At 39.8% G+C, this 21,767-nt stretch overlaps 1 protein-coding gene across 3 annotated transcripts in view; it reads right to left on the bottom strand.

Annotated features, from left to right (window-relative positions):
• The window catches only part of BBS9 (Bardet-Biedl syndrome 9), a 538,001-nt gene that overhangs the window by 127,908 nt on the left and 388,326 nt on the right, over positions 1–21,767 (bottom strand). Inside the window, exon 20 of one of the 3 annotated variants that reach the window (XM_088464417.1) lies at positions 15,857–15,909. The exons of the other annotated variants lie outside the window; for them this stretch is intronic. Coding sequence (XP_088320543.1) covers positions 15,865–15,909 — 45 coding nt within the window. The 3' untranslated portion in view covers positions 15,857–15,864. Of the gene's footprint in view, positions 1–15,856; positions 15,910–21,767 lie in introns of those variants that run through there. 3 annotated transcript variants of the gene reach the window in all.

The following is a 21,767-nucleotide window of genomic DNA, read 5'->3' as shown; positions in this document are numbered from 1 at the left end:
CGCTAGCGCCATTTTACTTTTGATATCTTTGGGAATATGGTGTAGGTGCCATATTACTGAGGCAATCAAGAGAAAAATAGTGCTGGCGCCATTTTTAAAAGGTATTGTGCATGTGCAGAAGCCTCTAGAACAGTCTTTGGTGCGTGTTTCGGTGTAATTTGTTTCAGTGGAGAGAGGCCCATGGAAATTGCACACGGGTGACTGATTGTAATAAAATGCAAATGCTTTATGCCTAGGCAGTAAAGTGTACATTAAATCTATACACAGTGAAGGCGGCCCTTTTTTGGGCTAAACCAACAAGCAGTCAGTTAATTTGCTATGATCTAGTTACATCACTGATGCATGATATATTTTTTGTCAGCAGAACATCTGAGATTAGGGTAGGGGGATGGGCAGTGCGCACCAGTTGGTCTTCCTCCAATCATCACAGAAAGTTGCTGCACAATTTCTGTTGACATCATTTTTGCCTACTTTGGTGTCACTTACCCCTGTGAACAGACACTATCTGTCTTGGTGCACGCTAAATATAACAAGCACAGGAATGGGAACCTTTCTACAGCATTGTGTTGCACAGACATACCACTACTGGTGGAAAATGTTGTCACGCACAAGTCACACTAAAATGGCATTTCTGTATGTAACATCTTGTAGAGTAAAACTTACATGCTTAAATCCCTGCCGATATGTTTTACAATTTACTCTCTCCTGATTTACCATTTAGTTTTTTTTTTTTTTTTATAAAAATGTTTTTATTGAAGACATTTCGCAGGCTGGGATAACCATCACGGCCATCGTTTCCTGGAACGCCGGCCATCCCCGTCCTTGCACAGTAAATACCTTTGCCTGTCAATCAGACAGAAGCATAGCAGAGGCTGCATGCGATAACGCAGGACCCATTCTGCACATGCGCAGAACGTATCATACGCACGTGCAGATTCTCGATAATGATATGTGCAATACTGAATCAGCCCCTTGGTTAGGAGGGTCTGACAAAGCAACCTGGTCTCATAACATAAAGTAGATCGAAAGCAAGTTTGAATTTGTTGTTTAACCTGTACGTGCAAGGTATCAATAATAATAAACAGAAAAAACTTTTCAATTCTTTGTTTCTTATGTAAAGCTGTTTCAATGTATTACTGAGATTAAGGGGTAAATTTACTAAAGTCAGAGTTTTTAGAAGTGAGTTTTAAAAGAGATGTTGCCTATAGCAACCAATCAGATTCTACTTAACATTTAACTAGCACCTTCTAGAAGATAACAGCCAGAATCTGATTGGTTGCTATGGGCAAAATCTCTTCTAAAAACTCTCACTTTAGTAAATGTACCCCTAAGAGTAATATGAAGAGGATCAGATTGCCTATCACTGAAAAGTATATATATTTTTTTTTAAAGAGAATTGTTTTATTGGTTAATAATCACTCATTCTCCTTTATTAATAATTAGCCGAACCCCTTGGTAGCTATTATTGCACGTAGTGTCTTTAAAACCTCTGCAAACTTTTTGAAATTCATGATTTGTGGCAACCAAATCTGAAGCATATTTTGGGGACTGAATAGTTTTTCAAGGCACTATATAAGTGTATAACCATTTATCTATGAAATGTGCCATCCCCAGTTCAGTTCTGATAAGGAAAAAACAGACGTATGCTGTTGTATATTCAATCGCATTAATAGTGCCTTTGGTAGCTTGTTTAACATTAGTACTTACCCGTGGTGGATGTATTTATCATCCAGCGCTATAAAGAAATTAGCACCTTATCATGAATTACTGTATATTCAAAAAGAAGAGAAAGAAAAAAAAAAGTTCAAGTCTAGTGTGAAGCAGTTTAATTTTTTGTTTGTAGGCAATAGGCACAATGAAAACAAGTAATTATTTATACTGTATTTACTTTTAAAGTATTTTATTTTATCTGGCCAGTCCATATTATTACATCTTGGAAAGTAAAGTACTGGATACATTTTCTTTTAATCAATAGTTCCTTCCATTCACATCAAAAGCTACAAATCAGTTAATTGCTGTGAATTCTAATATTACAATCTATTTACAGCTAAATTAAACACATATTGTCCCAATTATCAACTTGTCTTTTTACTGGAATAAACTTGCTGTTCAACAATCTTTGAGTAATGTGGCTGTACACATGGAGCGTCAGATTGGAAAGGTATAGATCCCCTTCAGTATTTTTACCTGGAAGTAACGTGAAGTGAGGGCAGAAGTGCGGTTCCATGCCCATAAATGGCACCAAAAGAAAAAATTTGTTCGCTCGCCATGCTTCGGGCACAGTGGCTTGCTTCGCTCGTCTCAGGTTTATATTCCCCCTCTGTGTCCACGTGGATAGTAGGGAATGACATTGGACAGTAACTGATGACGTCAGGGTACAAATACAGAAGGGGATCTATCCACTTCAGAGTCGGAATCTGGTGAAGGTGATGCTTGTCAGCTGATGACCACATACTGTACACGTGATCCTAACCTGACCAAACATTACAATCCGCTCAATCAAATTCCAATAGAATTGCTTAGTGCTTAGTTAGGAATAACAATTATTTCAGAAGTGCTATAATAATTGAGGCAGCTGCCTATATAAACAAGGGGACTATCCTAAAATGAACAGAATATTCTAATACCTATGTTGTTTGGTCCACTGAACAATTACCCACATACAGTTCAAGGAATTCGTGGTGTGTCATTTCATATAAATTTTGTATCACTGTTTGATATGTTAATATCTGTCTATTTTATGAGATTAAAATCTATATTTTATAATAACTATGTTTAATTAATTTGATTTATATGTCATCTAGTGCTGTTAGTACATTTTGTGCCAATATTGTTTAACTATCTTGGAGAGTGAAGACAATAGACTAAATATACAAATGGTACGGGGCAACAAACCAAACAGCACTTGGCCCTAAGAAATGAAACACCAGGTTCACTAAGTTCATACACAATCCAACTAAATGGAGCCAAAATTGCACTAGGGGTAGTTCCAAATAGAAATACCATCTGCCAATGAGAACATTTGGATACACTTCCTGGGAGATACAGAATTTCCATTGCAAGGGAGGAAAAAAGAAAAAAAGAGAAATAAACATCAGATGGTATATCTTTTTGGAAATACCCCTAGTGCAATTTTAGCTCCATCTAGTTGGATTGTATCTTGGAGAGTGACTTACTCCATTTCTATACAGCTGCTTTTAGAAAAACACTCTAGGCAACGCCTGGAAAGTCATCTTGCATAACTCCTCTCTTTCTCACTGTACACATGGAGAGTCGGAGTCTGGTTAAGGTGATGCTTGTCAGCTGATGGCCACATACTGTACACGTGATCCTAACCTGACCAAACTTTACAATCCACTCAATCAAATTACAATTAAATTGCTCAGTGTTTAGTTAGGCATAACAATCATTTCAGAGTTGCCATGGTGCCATGTTGAATCCGTTCTGTAAGCCCATAAAAAATGTGAAGGGCCTTACCTAGGGTGGTGCGACATGTGCCACAGCACAAGGCACCGCAGTGCAGGGGGCGCTGCTCAGTGGCATCTGTCAATTTTCTGTTTATTATTCTCACTTATAGCTTCCTCTTCTTATGTCCCCATCATCGCCTGGCTGCTCCTATCTCCTCTCTGGCCACCTTCCTAAGCACTTGCAGTCACATCCTCCTTTATTTAATACACACATTTCAAAATACTGTCATCACCACTCACATAGCAGTTAGATACCTTACACAAGGAGCTATCTGCTCCTGCGAATTATAACTACGGTATATGAGACACACACTATACGTTTGTAAAAAATAATCAGCATTGTAGTGTGTGGCTGCAAACTACATACATCTGCCTAGTTGCAATGGTTTTAATTTAACCTGACAATTACAAGTAGCTTCATATAGTTAGAAGTTATATACTTACTTTTCAGAAGCAGATAGCTCCATGTATAAGTTTTCTGACTGAAATTTGAGAGGTGATGGGGTTGAGTCACGGGTATTGGCAGCTTTGAGAAATGTGTGTGTTAAATAAAGGAGTTTATAACTAAAGGTGTACATATTCTCCTGTACTTGCAGGAGCCTTCCTGCCTGTCAATAGGAGAGGTCCTGGGTATGACTGCTTAGAATGTGTGAGTTAATATAAAGGATAATTAATGTTACTGAATGACAAGGAGCTCTCAAGTTAAGTGCATAAAAGTGGTATAAATGGATTGGTGTCCAAATCCATTTTCTTGGAGAGTTCTTAAAGAAAATGTGTTCTACTGTATAAATGTTACGTGTGTGTGTGTGTGCGCGTGCATGTGTGCGCGTGCACTGGGGGAGAATAAGGGGGGCCCTGTCTGTTACATGCATACTGGGTACAATTTCTGATGGCAGCCCTGATCACAGTCACCGAGTCCCAACCCAGGTGTTGCCAGCACACCATGATTACCTTTGCCAGTGAGTTTAGGTGCCGGCGCTGGGTACATACATGGACCTCCCCACCTATGATTTTTGCTGCATATACACTACAAGTAGCACTCTTTCTATACCTTCAGTCGGTGATCTACACTGCTGGCTTCAGCCTTCTGCACGGCTGTTCTGATGGACAAATCCTGCTGCAGGTGCAGGTTTACCAGCTCTCTCCTGCATTTAGAGCTTGTGAGTTTTACTGCATAATTATTGTGTATTGTCACTGCAACCATTGGGTTCACACTGTATTTGGCAGTGACACCTGTATAACAGTGGTATAAAGGGATTGGTACCCCTTCATCATCATACAGGACAAATTAGATTTATGTCTTGTGGGATAGTTAATGAAGTTTATAACTATAACTATGCACTGGGATCCCGAAGTTCCTTCTGAGAGGTCTCACATAAATCTTTCACAGTGCACACACACATTTTTGGATCCCAATTCTAAAACATGAGGATTAGCTGCCCCCTGAGCTCTATACATGGATCCTTTGTGGTTCCTCTCAACAGTGAAATTTAACTCCAGCTTGGGGCCATATTCAATTGGAGGCAAAAAGTCGGAAAGGTTTCGCCTGTCCAACTTTCCGGGAAATGCGGAACAGGCGGAAAGTACTGTCAGAAGTGGGGAAATCAGTCTGTACCCCAAAAAATATGCACTCACATAGAGAATCAATGTCGATATGTGCTAAAAGTGTTTGTGTACTTAAGTAGTTTAAATTGCTTCTTATTAGCGTCTTTGCAAAAGTGGTGAAAAATGGCACAAAGCAGTAAGTTTTGGTGAAAAAAAGTAGTCCAGTCAAATTTGGGGTACTTGAAAATGGGTGCTAGCATATTTGAATGTTTCTAAAGTGAACTTTTAAAAAAATTCAAAAAGACATCTGCTATATGCACCTGCAATCCCAAAAATACTTGACGCATCCTTGCAGACCTCCAAGAAGTCTATTTTGCTAGTTTTTATGCTTGTCCCCCCACAATTTACTTTTTCGCCCCTAAATGAAAGTACTTTATTGGGGTGTTCTTATGTTTTGTTTTTAGCCAGATTTGGCCTTTGGGGGACTGTCCCAAGGGTTTTGGGTCATTTCCCCAGCGTTGCACCCCAAAATAAAGATTTTGCACTTCTTTTCACCTGCTATTCATAGGCGAACTTTTTCGCCTATTACATTGTATTGAGTCTCCGCTTAGGAGATAAGTTCCGAACATGCAAAAAGCGGCAATAGGCGAAACTTTTTGACCAATTACGGCTTTTCCTCTCTAATTGAATACGGCCCTTGATCTGAAACTAGTACTCAATTTAGAACTATTGGGATTCCGCACCCAATTCCCCTGAAAAGGGGCAACAGTCCTATTTTATCTTCATAAATATACAAAAATAACCTAATTATTCTGTGTTTTGCAAAAAATGCACTACCGCCTACATTTTACTAAATAGTTTATTCCCTTAGCCAGTGGCGAAAGGGACCTCTCATTCACAAGCTCCTGCCACAGCATCACATGTCCTGATTTTCGGCTGGGTGTTGGAAGAACCAAGGGGGTTGGTTAGTAAAGAATCAGCAAGTTAGTAAAATGTTGGTAGCCGTGCAGCTTTAAGCAGTTAGTTATTGTATTCAGGCTGAGCAAAACTGATTATTATCCATAGAGTTCACCAGAAAAGTGCCCCTAGCTGCAAAATGATTGTGGAAAATGTTAATAAGCAATATTTAAACTCATAATATTTAGGTATTATATCCTTTTAAAACATACATAAGAATTTTATGAACGTCTTATTAACATGAAACTTTCGACAAGCAAATAAAAGTATTACGTATGTTATTTTCTTACAGACAACTTATTTTTGTAAAAGCCTGTTTTGGCCCATGTACACTTAAATTCAAACCGTAGCTTACACCCCATCTGTTAATAGGTAAAAACAAATATCAAATACATTTGTGTATATGTATATATATATATATATATATATATTATATATATGAATGTATCTTATCTGACTGATGTAACATCTGCTGCAAATTATACAGTAAGAAACATGCCAGTGAATTAAAATGAATCTGTTGCAGATGCTTCTAACAGAAAGCTGTTATATTAGCAGAGAGATGTGCCAAGCACAAGATAAGCAAGTCTAGTGGAAAGTGAGCACTGGGAAAATCTAACTTGCACCTTCCACTTATCCCCTTTGGATGTTTGCCATGGAAATAAAATAAGGGAGATCATCAAAGATATAACGTATGTGATGTGTGATGTTATACTGCGCTTTGGTGTTTTAGCCGTTGAAGGGACGACTTGTTTATGACATTTCAGACATCTTAAAGTTGTGAAAAATCAATTCAATGTAGATAAAGTTCAGAAAAGCACCTGTGAGAAGCAGGTATATTCCTCCCTTCCAACCCCGACAAATTGAGTCATGTACTGTATCTCTCTCATGATCAAACACTGGTCTTAAGAAAACATCCAGACGTGCAGCTGCTCATCCTCTACTTGAGTTAACGAGAGTATATACTGAGTTTTATATGTGGTACTGAATATATGACTATTATATTTATTTTAAATGTAGAGTTATAAATCTAAAAATGGAAGCACAACAGCACACAAGGAATATGCAAAGCAAGATGTTTTACATTTCTGTGGATACCACCAACACAATTAGGCTTGTCTGTACAGCAGGATGAAATTGTTTTGATGACCAAGGTGGCTCAATTAATAATGGTTCCCAAATATGGCACACACCAAACGATCTGGTTATTTGTCCCAAATACTGCCATTCTGGCATATTTACAAAACAGTGGGCTATCAAAGCTACTAATCATCGATGGCTTATAAGATTTAAAGCGGTAACAGAAATACACGTTAAATTGGCTTTGCATTTATTTCTATTGCCAGTTTCAATCCATCGGTCACAGACACTGACGATCGGTGGCTTTGAAAACCCGCTGGTTAGTAATATACACCTAAATCTATTACTAAATTTGGCACACATATGGATGGCAAGATATTACAGATGTACTCTTTTAGTGATTGGGCTGAATTGCCTTCTTTTAAAAGGGGATATTTATTTATTACCAGTTATTTATATAGCACATACATAATCCGCATCGCTTTACAGAGAATATTTGGCCATTAACATCAGTCCCTGCCCCAGTGGAGCTTACAATCTACAGTCAGGTCCATAAATATTGGGACATTGACAGAATTTTCATATTTTGGCCTCTATTCACCACCACAATGGCTTTGAAATGAAACAAACAAGATGTGCTTTAACTGCAGACTTTCAGATTTAATTTGAGGGTAATTACATCCAAATCAGGTGAACGGTGTAGGAATTACAACGGTTTCTATATGTGCCTCCCACTTTTTATTAATTTTTGTTGGGAGCCAATTAACCTACCTGTATATTTTTAGAGTTTGGGAGGAAACCGGAGTACTCTGAGGAAACCCACACAAGCACAGGGAGAATATACAAACTCCACACAGTGGGAAACGAACCCATAACCTCAGTGCCCTGAGGCAGTAATGCTAACCATTACACCGTCTGTGCTGTCTGTGGATGGCCTGTGACTGTGCATACACACACAACAACGCAAATATAAGTCAAAATATTTACAAACAAGCTAATCAAAATCTTTTAGATATTGTTCATCGTGGATATAATTTATTATTAGCCTTTATTGTTAAGGCACGACAAATTGTTCACAGTGCAGTACAGAGCAAGGAACAAAACTTGACAAACAGAGTAAACAGAATAATACATCCACATAACCACAGATGTGGTTATATAACCAACATATACCAGAGGGGCCAGATAGTGGATCTAGAGGGGGTGAGGGCCCTGCTCGCAAGAGTTTATTTTGTAAAGGGGACTTTGGAGGAAATACTGGTTTAGGCAGAGATCATGTGGGTAAGGGTGAACAAGTGTGTTTTGATGGAATATTTGAAGCAATGGATGTTTTAGGAGAGTTTAAATGGAAGCAGGAAAGCATTCCAAAGGTTCGGAGCAGCATGGGAGACATTTGGAGGCAGGAGTGAAAGTTGGAAATCAATAAAGTTAAGCTGCATACACACACAACAATTTTGTTACCAACAATTTTATGAACGATTTTCTGTCAGATTTTATTTTTTAAAGTGTAATGAACGATTTTTTGAACTACAAACGATTTTTGTAACTTCCCTTAATGAAAATCGTTCAGTTGGTCAGTCAGAATGAACTACAAACGGGAACGCGCATGAACGATAATCGTTCATCGTTATAACTCAGAAACTGAATGATTTTTTCAACGATTGAACGATAACGACGTCGTTATAGTTAAATTGTTCAAAAAATCGTTACGTGTGTATGCACCTTAAAGGTGCATACACACACACACAACGATTTAGTAAATGAATGATTTTAGTAAATGATTTTCGTTCATTTTTTCAAGGGTAAAATGAACGAAAATCGTTTACTAAAATCGTTAATTTACTAAATGTAATGAAAGATTTTTTTGAACTACAAACGTTGAGTTGGTCAGTCTGACTGAACTACAAATGTGAACGCGCATGAACGATAACTCAGAAAGTGAACGATTTTTTCAATGATTGAACGATAAACTATATCGTTAACGATAATCATTCAAAAAATCGTTGTGTGTGTATGCACCTTTAGAGTTGAAATTGGATCCTGTAGGGGATATATTACAATCTCAAAATAAAAAAAATTCTTTATTAGGTAAACTTGAAACTTTTTAGAAGCTAAAACTTAACTTTTATTGTTGTATTAAATAAAATGACTAGTTATTCAAACACCACATAATAATTGAATAAAATATTTCTGACGTTCCTACATTATTTGTAGAATGCAACATTTGAGAAAATAAGCTAAATAAAAACAGAAAATATAGATGTGTAAAGAAATAAAATAGTAATTGAAAACCTAATCTATTGTATGTTTTATTTGTTGTATTAGAAGTACCATGTATGTTAATGTTTGTATATACAATACTCCTATACTGAAGCTAATAGACAGATAAACTGTACAATCTATTTCTGTTTGCTGACTGTTCAAACAATGGATAGAATGTATTAAACATTTAACAACACTCTTGATATTTTGTGACTAATACAGCAGTTTTATCATTCACAAACTGCTATTACCTTGTGGGAATGGGTTAGATATAAAAAATAGACAAGAATAAAGCTGGGGACACACAGGGGGTCATTCAGACCCGCTCGCGAGCGCAGGACGCTCGCAAACGGGTCGATGTTACCCCAATGCACATGCGCACGACGGAGGGAGCTCCGTCGTGCGCATACGCGAGACCCGGACAGCGACAGCCAAGCTGCCGCTCCGGGTCTCGCACCAAAGGGGGCGTGCTGTCGATGGTGACTGACAGCACGCCTCCTTTGGTGGGCGTGCCGGGGGCGTGGCTGCCAGTCTGGGTCCGGCCCCACTGACATCACTAGTGATGTCAGTGGGAGTGATTTTGGCTCTGATAGAGCCAAAATCACTCCAGGGCTTGCGGTCACCGAGACCCTACCGCAGAGTCTCGTCGCAAGCCCGATGGTCGCGATGGTCTTGACCATCGCGACCATCTTTTTGGCCGCTCGCATATGCTGTGGGTGGTCACCCACAGCTATGCGAGCGGCCAGGAGGCCGCTCCATTTTTAGGTAGGAGGGCACTGATTCAGAGTGAGCGCTCTGGTCAGAGCGTCCGGCTCTGAATCAGGCCCACTGTGCGATGTGTACCCAGCCAATATATAGGGCCGACATATCGAATTCTGGGTACACATCAGAATGAGGTAATGAACAGCGGAACGATACCTCATTCCGTCCTTCATTGCCCGCAACAAGGCCGCTTACGATATCGTCGGTTGGACGTGCAGCACGGCCAACCAGACGAAGTCGCAAGCGGTTGTAGAAGCACACATATTGGCTGTACACACTGAGCGATGCGGGCGATATTTCGTTTCCGAATCAGAAGGAAACGACATATCGTGCCGACATCGTCTCAGTGTGTACCCAGCTTAAGATAGACAAAGTCTAGATCAAGGTTCCCAACCACATTCCTCAAGGCACACTAACAGTCAGGGGCGTATCTATAATGGGTGGAGGGTGTCCGGGGAACACGGGCCCCTGGGTCCAGGGGGGCCCCGCACCGCACACCCTGCACCCATAATATTACTTACCTCTCCAGAGTCCCACGACGGCGCGGGGGTCTGGCGCTGTAAAACAACTGGAAAATGGCCGTGGCGGCCATTTTCCCATTGTTTGCGCATGCGCAGTACAGGGAAAATGGCCGCCGTGGCCATTTTCCCGGTGACCTGTACATACATTATAGACTCTGGCACCGGCCACACACAGCTGCCGGCCACCGGGCGGAGAGGAGGGGACCCGTGTCGGAGACTGCACACGGGCCCCCTCCTCTCTAGAAACGCCCCTGCTAACAGTCCAGGTTTTAAGGATAGACATACTTGAGCACAGGTGACTTAATTAGTACCTCAGTTATTTTTATTTAACCATCTGTGCTCAAGCATGAATATCACTAAAACCAGGACTGTTAGTGTGCCTTGAGGACCAAGGTTGGGAATCACTGGTCTTGATAGACAACAGATGAATAGGTTGACAGGGACAAAAGGTCGACTTGGATGAAGAAATACAGGTACAAAAGGTTGACATTAACATAGAAACATAGAATTTGACGGCAGATAAGAACCACTTGGCCCATCTAGTCTGCCCCTCATTGACATTGTAAAAAGGTCGACACAAAATGGATGACACATGTTTTTTGTTTTGTTTTTTTCAAACCCTAATCTTCACCCTAACACTTGCCTTGGTGCCTAACCCTAACCCTCCCTTCTGGTGCCTAACCCTAAACCCGAAAAAAAAAATTTGTTGACCATTTTTTTGTGTGGACCTTTTGACCATGTTGACCTCTATCCATATTGACCTTTTCTGTGTCGACCCTTTGTCCCTGCCTAACATCTGTTGTCTATGTAGACATTGTCAACCTTTTTCATTTCTATCTATTGACTGGAACCCCTGGGAATATACAAACTTTGCTGTTGCATATAGTCTGCTAATTTTCCCAGCATAAACATGACACACTGCCATCTGATTTTGAGGATTGTTTATTATTAAAAACTTATAAATGTATTGTTCTATCACTGGCAGCCATATTTATTGTTGATTTTATATGTAAATTGCAGATAATGAAACAAGTTATAATTTTGTTCTCTTTCTTTTCGTTGGACATTCATATAATTGTCGATCACTGTGGTATTCAAAGATCTGATTTAACCAAGAAACTTTAAATCTATACTAATATTATAAGAACGTTGTCCGTTTGTTCCAATTTGACGCAAAAACACAATTTTCCTGAAATCTGCATCATTTTGTAGTGGAAACTTCTAGAAATAACCTGCACTTTGTTTCATCTCGATCCATCAAGTTAAAGCTGAGCAATAATAATAATAAAAAAATATATATTGACATCATCAAAGAGATAGGTGTGGCACCATGCGCGCGGCCCGTAAGGGGCGGGGAGAGAGGTGCTTTGGGCCCGCGCTCACTTGAATAGGATAGGCTATATACTGTAGCAGTCTGTTCACAGGGCACACAGTGACATTGATGTATGTGGTGGATGAAGGCGCTGCTGCCACCAGTCTGTATAGCGCTAGCTGGACACGTGGGATACTCCCGCAACAGGGCCTCTATGCAAAGCAATACAAATAAAACACCTCAAATAAAAAAAAAAATATGGCAAAAGCAATTTCATTGTATGCGAAACCGCAGGCAACAGTTAATATTGAATAAAGTTAGATGACATAGAAAATACCCAGTTTCACTCAACCTTAATAATATACATGGTACTGATAACAGGGGCGTAACTAGGTTTTTGAAGGCCCCATAGCAAAGAATGTAAGGGCCCCTATGTATCACGCAATGGTGAAAAATTTATATAACACATGTAACTTTGACATGGAAGATGGCCCCCCCATCTCTGGGCCCCATAGCAGTTACACCCCTTGCACCTATGGTAGTTACAACCACTAAAGCGCAATTAAAATACACAAGATAATTAGATTTCTTTTTTTACACGTCTAGATTTTCTGTTTTTATTTCGCTAATTTTCTCACGTGGCATTCTACAAATAGTGTAAGAACATAAGGAATGTTTTATCCAATCAAAATGTGATATTTGGATAACAATACATTTTATTTAATGTAACAATAAAAGTTAAGTTTTAGCTTCTAATGAGTTTTAAGTGCATCTAATATAGATATTATTTTGGGATTTTAATATATTTGCCTTTATGCGTGTGGTAGCACCCCCTCTACCTGGTATACAAAACAAGTAGGAATATATCCTATGTATAATTCAACAATTTAAAAATTGCTATTTTTAAGGGGTCAGTATACTCATATCCTTACAAAACAGTATTTCCAGTGCAGTAGATCTCTCCTTTTTATTTTTTCCCTGTAGGGTATACAGTAGGAAGCCAGCGGTGAGACAGAAAAATCAGTCTAGCAGCAGCATTAAAGAGAGATTGGAGAGGAGAGAGACAGTTGAGGGGAAAACCAGTGAGAAGAACTTAGCAACAGTCAAGGGATGAGATAATGAAGGAATTGACAAGTGTTTTGAGGTCAAGAGAGAAAAAATGGCAATGTACGGTCAGTTACAGACAATACTGGCTATATCATCAATAAAAGTGTTGTATGATGGGGACAAGCATATACATCAAAAATGAGAAACTGGGGTGACTGCTGAGAACCATATTGGCATGACAATTCAACTGATTTGGTTTCATGGGAAACACTTTTGATATTGGCAAGAATCTCAACCAATGACTCCATGACTGAGGAATATGTGTAGTAACGAGATGTAGAGATAGAGTGACTACAAAATCAACGTAAGTGAATGCATAACAACTGCACTATGCCTAGATTTGTATCATGCAGTCACAAGCATTGACATAACTATGCAACCTTCATGGGAAGTTTTACAGGAGCCACAAATAACACATAGTGAAGTACTGCAACAAATAGAAAATGTTGATCATTTACAGTACATTAGAAGTACATGTTTTATAGACTGGCTTTCATATATAAAATCACTTCTCTACTCAGGCAGTTTTCATTATTTTGATGAAACAATATAAAAAAGTTATAACAAAGAATTCCAGCTGGCCCCATTTGTGGGATTTGCTGTGTAGTATATATAAATATGCAGACTGAGAATATTTTGAGATTAGCAAGAAAGAAAAATAGATTCAGAACAAGAAATCTGGACCCAAAAAAAATATTACATGAATCTGGTCTTGAATTCATTAGAGACACCTCTGAACTTACTGAGGCATCTGTGCTGTGAAAAGTCCTCCCGCTCGCCAATATGTGGAGGAGTGATATAAATTTTGTAACTGTGTTAAGTGTACATTAAATTAATTTTAATATTGAAAAAGCAGTTTATTAAAAATGAAGCATGCCAAAATATATATTTTTTAGAGAACATATTTAGTAGAGTCATAGTTCTGAATGAGACGTTTTGCGTAAGATTAAGGCTGGGTACACTCTAAGTGACCCGCCAATGCGACGCCCAATAGTGCCGATGAACGATATATATCGGGCATTCACACTGCATGATCCGGTGAATGACTGCCCGATACAGCATTCACCGACACCATTGACCTTGCCAGCGTTGGCAGCTTGGTCGCTCCATCGGCTGTGCATGCAGGACGATGGAACGACCCTGACAAACGACCCGCGGGACCGTGCATAGTAGGTACACACTAGACGATGTGACTGATATGCTGGCCCGATCCACGGGATCGGACGACATATCGTCTAGTGTGTACCCAGCTCAAGTGTGCCAAAGAAACTTGCAGTCTAATGTTAAAAAGCTAGGCTGTGAAGGAATTATTCAAAGGGCCACTAAACATAAAATTTAAATTACCTGTATATAAAGGAGATACTAACAGCACTCACAAATATTTAACAGTTTTCACTCACAAATATTTAACCGTTTTCAGAAACACATGAGAACTAATTATATTTGACATAAGGATTTAGGGGGGTATTTATCAAAGACTGGAGAGTGAGAAAATTGTGAGAGATAAAGCACTAACCAATCAGCTTCTAACTTGCATTTTACAAGCGGTGTTTGAAAAATGACAGTTAGGAGCTGGTTGGTTAATAAAATTGCACGAGAAAAAGTATCTCTCATAAAGCTTTAGTACATAGACCCCTTAACCGCTGGAGAGATAATTTTCTCATCCACATCAAACCTCGTCAGTAACAATATAGAAGGGCATTTCTGAAGTTCTAAAGAACCAAAGAACAATAGTTTGAAGTGAGGTAAATAACAATGTTAGTACCTTTTAAAAGTTCCAAAGTTGTTTGGGATCTATTTATAAAGATCCTTCAGAAAAGGATATTTTCTATTGCTGCTCATTATGGAGATAATAGATGAACAACTTCGTTAAAAAAAAAAAGGTTCAGGGAAGCTTAGCAATGCTTAGATCCCTGGCGACTCTAGCCAGGCCGGTTAGTTGTCAAGGAGTTTGTGAATTTATGTATTGTCTCCCACATGCATCCTGGGACTAGAAGTCCACACTCACTTCGGGTTCCGGAGTCCGTTACAAAATCCCTGATGAAGTCTACTAATTGTGATAGCCGGCAATAGCCTTCACAAATATTAGAGCTTGATAAATACACAAAAGCCCTAAATCATGCGAAATTGTCCTACTTTCACAGGATTTAGGGATTTATGCCTTTATTAAATTGACTGCTTTATCTACATAAAAATTAGTCACCAAATTTTTCATTTTTTAGGGTATTTTGACTTTCTATACCTACCTGTGTCGACACAATTGATGTTGGTAAACATTTTATTGTTGTTTATTGTGTTTTTATATATACACACATGTGCATTTGTACATTATACATTGATATAAAATGTCTTAAATATACTAATGGCGTGTTGAGTTATTTTCTGTCATCAAAAGAGGTGATAAGCGCAGCTTCACTTTGTTTTGTCTAGAAGTGAAAATGGAAAACAAAAATGAAAAAAATTATATATATATATATATATATATAAATATATATATATAAATACACCAAAAACGGGACGGCACTCAGAGATTTAGTATGCAAAAAATATATTGTAGAAAAGCATCCAAAGCAGCAGCGACGTTTCGAGGTGTAACCCTCTTTCTCAAGCCTTAGGACAACAGACAAACAACACATAGACAAACTTACCCAGTTTAAAAAGCCCCGTTCGTTCATCGCTCCACCTGCATTGCTCCCACGAGGGCCGCCCACCAGAAACTGCATCTGACGCACTTCCGGAGCCTGCGTTTCACCGTTGCCAGGCAACCACCGCATCACCTTCCAGTACACTTCCTGGTTGTGAGCGCAGCCCCCGGTTCCTACAGTGATACCACCAAGCTGTTAGTGCATTGTCAGCGCTCATCACGGGGGGTATACACGCCCAAGTCAGGAGGTAACTAAGGGAACAATAAGCGGACAGGGTCATCCCATTAACCCCTACATATCAATCTAGTGCATATAAAATCACAGAAATCTACAGCTACATTCAACCAACTAATCCACATCTCATGTGGACTACAGTACATACAAACATATCCCCACAACCAGTAGAGCAGTAACCATCAGTATACATACAATTCTAGAGTTACATCCATCTAATACATAGGAACCATTAAATCTGATCAGTATAGTCCCCCAACTACAGTCAGCTCACAAAATATTCCAGTTAATTTTATCGTTTAAGCCTTTAGGACGTGTCGTCTCCAATCTAAATATCCACTGTGCTTCTCTGTTTAGTAGAATTTTCGAGCGGGCACCTCCTCTCAGGGATTCCTTTACGTGATCGATAATGATGTATCTCAACGATGTCAGAGGATGACCCATCTCTTTAATATGACGAGCTACCGGCTGTTCATTTTCTCTACCAGCCAAAGCCAATTTTATCGAAGATCGATGTAGAGCCATCCGTTCCCGGAATTTTCGAGTAGTTTGCCCCACATAATACAGGCCACATGGGCAGATTATAATATACACTACAAACATCGATGTACATGTCAATACATGATTGATCTTATAGCTCTTCTCCCTGTGCGGATGTTGAAACTGATTACTGTTAATTAAACTTTTACAGGTTATACAATTAGTACATCTGTAGCATCCAGGAGCTTTCACATAAACGTTTGGTTCACGTGGTATATTTCGTCCCGTAATGTCCGTATGGACAAGCATATCTCGGAGATTCCGGCCTCGTCTAAAGGCTGCCACCGGTCTGCTGGTTTTAAAGGTAGATAAGTCCTTATCCGTGGTTATTAACGGCCATAGCGCCCGAGTGGCTCGCTTGATAATGGGGCTGGCTGTGGTGTAATCGCTGGTCCATGGTATCAATTGGTGCTCAGGTCTAATTTTGGGCCGTTAACAGCTTGGTGGTATCACTGTAGGAACCGGGGGCTGCGCTCACAACCAGGAAGTGTACTGGAAGGTGATGCGGTGGTTGCCTGGCAACGGTGAAATGCAGGCTCCGGAAGTGTGTCAGATGCAGTTTCTGGTGGGCGGCCCTCGTGGGAGCAACGCAGGTGGAGCGATGAACGAACGGGGCTTTTTAAACTGGGTAAGTTTGTCTATGTGTTGTTTGTCTGTTGTCCTAAGGCTTGAGAAAGAGGGGTACACCTCGAAACGTTGCTGCTGCTTTGGATGCTTTTCTACAATATATGTTTTGCATACTAAATCTCTGAGTGCCGTCCCGTTTTTGGTGGATTTACATGAGATATTTGGACAGGCACCGGAAGAACTTTGCTGTTTGTGTGACAGAGTGCCAGCATAGAGGGGACGTATATATATATATATATATATATATATATATATACATATACACACTCACACACTACCGTTCAAAAGTTTGGGGTCACTCAGACAATTTTGTGGTTTACATGAAAACTGACTTTTATTTATCAAATGAGTTGCAAAATGAATAGAACATATAGTCAAGACATTGGCAAGGTTAGAAATAATGATTTTTATTTGAAATAATAATTTTGTCCTTCAAACTTTGCTTTCGTCAAAGAATGCTCCTTTTGCAGCAATTACAGCATTGCAGACCTTTGGCATTCTAGCTGTTAATTTGTTGAGGTAATCTGAAGAAATTTCACCCCACGCTTCCTAAAGCACCTCCTACAAGTTGGATTTGCGTACCATACAGTCAAGCTGCTCCCACAACAGCTCAATGGGGTTGAGATCTGGTGACTGGTCTGGCCACTCCATTACAGACAGAATACCAGCTGCTTCTTCCTTAAATAGATCTTGCATAATTTGGAGGTGTGCTTTCAGTCATTGTCCTGTTGGAGGAGGAAATTGGCTCCAATCAAGCGCTGTCCACAGGGTATGGCATGGCATTGCAAAATGGAGTGATAGCCTTTCTTATTCAAATTCCCTTTTACCTTGTACAAATCTCACACTTTATCAGCACCAGACCATCGCATTACCTCAACCATGCTTGACAGATGGTGTCAGGCACTCTTCCAGCATCTTTTCACTTGTTCTTCGTCTAAAAAATATTCTTCTGTGTGATCCAAACACCTCAAACTTCGATTCATCTCTCCATAACACTTTTTTCCAATCTTCCTCTGTCCAATGTCTGTGTTCTTTTGCCCAAATTAAACTTTTCCTTTTATTGGCCAGTCTCAGATATGGCTTTTTCTTGGCCACTCTGCCTAGAAGGCCAGCATCCTGGAGTCGCCTCTTCACTGTAGACGTTGACACTGGCGTTTTGTGGGTACCATTTAATGAAGCTGCCAGTTGAGGCCTTGTGAGGTGTCTATTTCTCAAACTAGAGACTCTAATGTACTTGTCTTCTTGCACAGTTGTGCACCGGGGCCTCCCACTTCTCTGTCTACTCTGGTTAGAGCCTGTTTGTGCTCTTCTCTGATGGGAGCAGTACACACCTTTGTAGGAAATGTTCAGTTTCTTGGCAATTTCTTGCATGGAATAGCCTTCATTTCTAAGAACAAGAATAGACTGTCAAGTTTCACATGAAAGTTCTCTTTTTCTGGCCATTTGGAGAGTATAATCGAACCCACAAATGTGATGCTCCAGATACTCAACTAGCTCAAAGGAAGGCCAGTCTTATAGCTTCTCTAACAAGCAAACCCGTTTTCAGCTGTGCTAACATAATTGCACAAGGGTTTTTAAGGGTTTTCTAATCATCCATTAGTCTTCTAACACGCTTAGCAAACACAATGTACCATTAGAACACTGGAGTGGTGGTTGCTGGAAATGGGCCTCTATACACCTATGTAGATAGTCCTTTAAAAACCAGATGTTGACTTCCGGTTCCGGCTAGGATGAAGTGAGCTGCTTTTCATCTCAGCTCCACTATCGGCTCCGCCATTACAGTATTTACAGCCGCTAAGTGGCTTCTATTTGCAGCTGCAGTGCCCCTGCGTCCTCTCCTTACCTGGCTGGCTGTGCATGGAGAGGTATTTGCTCCCTCTCATGCCCAGCAAACAACAGAGACCCCGTCAGGAGCGCAGCCGTCTATCCCCGCAATCCAAGATGGCCGCCACGACTACTCGTGCTGCTGGAGCTCCGGCAGATCAGCCCAGTCTCTCCCCCTCTGCAAATACTGAGACAGGGAGAAAGGACACTGTCTCACCTCCTGCACCTGGTCCACCTGGTACACGTGAGTCCTTATCATATGCAGATGTGGTACATGCAATAAAGGAGACTGTTGGTCCTCTCCTCAAAGAGCAGGCTCAGAAACAGTCTGCAGTCTTACAGCAGGCAGTGGATGATATAAAAGGGCAGATTCTGCAGCCTGCCCATAGAGTATCTCAGATTGAACACAGGTGTGGAGATAATTTTCAAGATATAAATGCATTAAAGTCTGTGACTGCTAAGCTTCAGAAATCTGATAACCAAATATGGGCTAAACTTGATGATCTGGAAAACAGGTCCAGGCATAACAACCTGAGAGTGGTTGGTCTCCCAGAATCTTTAAAAAGGCCCTGCACTATATAATTTCCTGCGGAACACCTTACCTGAAATTCTTAAAGTTCAAGATGTCTACTCTGATCTTGTAATAGAAAGGGCTCGCAGAACGGGTCCTGCCCGGATGCAATCAAATTCGAGACCTCGTGTGGTTCTGTTCCGATGTTTAAACTGCTCCATAAGGAAGCGATATGGTCTGCCTCTTGTAGAATTAAGGAGCTTTTGTGGAACAATTCAAAATTTTTTATATTCCAGGAGCTGGAATATAAAAAAGAGAGCTCGAAAAGCATTATCCCCGGTTTGTTCTCGCCTGGTTCAGCTTAATCGCAAATTTGCACTATTGTATCCGGCCTGTCTGCGTCTTTTCGAAGGAGACTCATTCAAAGATTTTACTACGGCCCCAGATGCAGAGGCCTATGTGGAAGAGGCTGTTCAGGCTACTTCTGATGAAACCTGAAAATATATGAATGTGTTTTGATATTCCTCCTGCTTGCTATTGATATTAGTATATGTTTGTATGGATATATGGATATATACCTAATTTCTGATGATAGATATATGTTTATCCTCATGTCTGATATATTTTTCTTTCCTTTTTTTTTTTGAATCGTGTACGGATTTCAATATTATATCTTTGGATTATTCTCTGGTCCCGATTCTGCTATAGTATACTATATATATATATATATATATATATATATATATATTATACTCTTGTGAGGATTGGCTTATAATAATAAGCTTAATATCATAGATAAGTCGGAGGTATTCACATTATTTATGTTACTGAATGCAGCATGTTACATATTCATTTAGAAATGTTAAGGCAGCAATTCTTTTTTATGTTATACTATATAAATATGGTGGAGCTGGTTTGGAGCTCTCTCACAGCACATATTCTTCCAATGTGGTTTGACAAGACTGAGAAGTCCATTGCTTTTTTGTTCTCTCCGATCCCAGATGGGATCAATGAGAGTTTGATTGTTTGTGTTACTAAAGGCAATCCTATGCCTTATATATGTTTTTGTCTTTCCCTCCTCGTGTTCTTCCCCATCCTAGATCCCCCTTTTATTCGCTGTTTGATAGCGGAACAATGTGAACAATATGTAGTGTCTTATTATAATTTTTTTATCACTATGATTGCGGAACTGACTATATTGGTTATGTACTGGATAGGAAACTATGGGTACACTTAAAATAGGGTCCTGGAATGTAGGAGGTATACACTCTCCTATTAAGATGAAGAAATTAATAATATACTTAACAAAACTTCATTTGGATATTGTTTTTTTGCAGGAGACATCTCCTCCCCCCGGAAATTCTTAAACTAAATACTTTGGGATGGTCTGTGCTGGCTTCAGCGCCTTTTACATCTAAGGCTAGAGGTGTTTTGATTCTGACCAGGAAGCAAGTACAGATAGATCTAATTTCTACAGTGATTGACCCGGAGGGTAGATACCTCATTGCAGATCTCTTTATTGAACAAACTAGATATGTTATGTACAGTATACGCCCCCAACTCATATAGTAAGACTTTTTTCCAATCATTGCTTACGCAATTATACCCATTCATGTCTTTTCCCCTAATTGTAGGGGGGGATTTCAATTTACTTACCTCCAGATACATGGACTCTAATTCCAAAGCTAATATTAATAACCGTATTCCTAGATTAGGCCTTTCCCACTTTGCAGAACAGCTGAAACTCACTGATACATGGAGAGCGCATCATCCCTTGGACAGGGAATATACATGTTTGTCTGCTGCGCATGGCACGCTATCGAGAATAGATTATATTTTTGTGGCAGATGCCTTATTTCCTAGCATTCTGGAGATGGAAACTGAACCGATGTGCCTCTCAGATCACTCACTGGTATGGATGTTGGTTTCCACCACGATAGATAGGGGTCCATTTAGACAGTGGAGATTCCCGTTGCAATTTGCCTCATCCACTAAATTTAGGGAAAAGGTTGAGTCCTTCTGGAAGGAATTCCGATTGGATAATATACAACATGCAAAAGATGATCCACTAACATTTTGGCAAACTTCTAAGGCGGTAATTAGAGGTCGCATAATAGAATATAGGCGTCAAGAGTTTCTTTCACTTTATAAACAATCCCAGGCATCCCTGACGGAGTCTTATCAATTATTTAAATCTAATCCTTCCCTTACTACAAAAAAAAATACACAGACACCAAGGTTCATTTTGATGAAATTTTATCAAAGCAGGGAGATAGTTTATTTCTTGACTCATTTAGATTTTATAAATATGGAAACAAAGTGGGACGGTTACTTTCTAATCTAATGAGAGGCTCGCAACCCTCCGCCAATATT

Source organism: Taudactylus pleione, unplaced genomic scaffold (genome assembly GCF_031769625.1).
Source record: "Taudactylus pleione unplaced genomic scaffold, aTauple2 ptg000054l, whole genome shotgun sequence".
Taxonomy (NCBI): Eukaryota; Metazoa; Chordata; class Amphibia; order Anura; family Myobatrachidae; genus Taudactylus; species Taudactylus pleione.
This window is presented reverse-complemented; position numbering and strand designations above follow the sequence as displayed.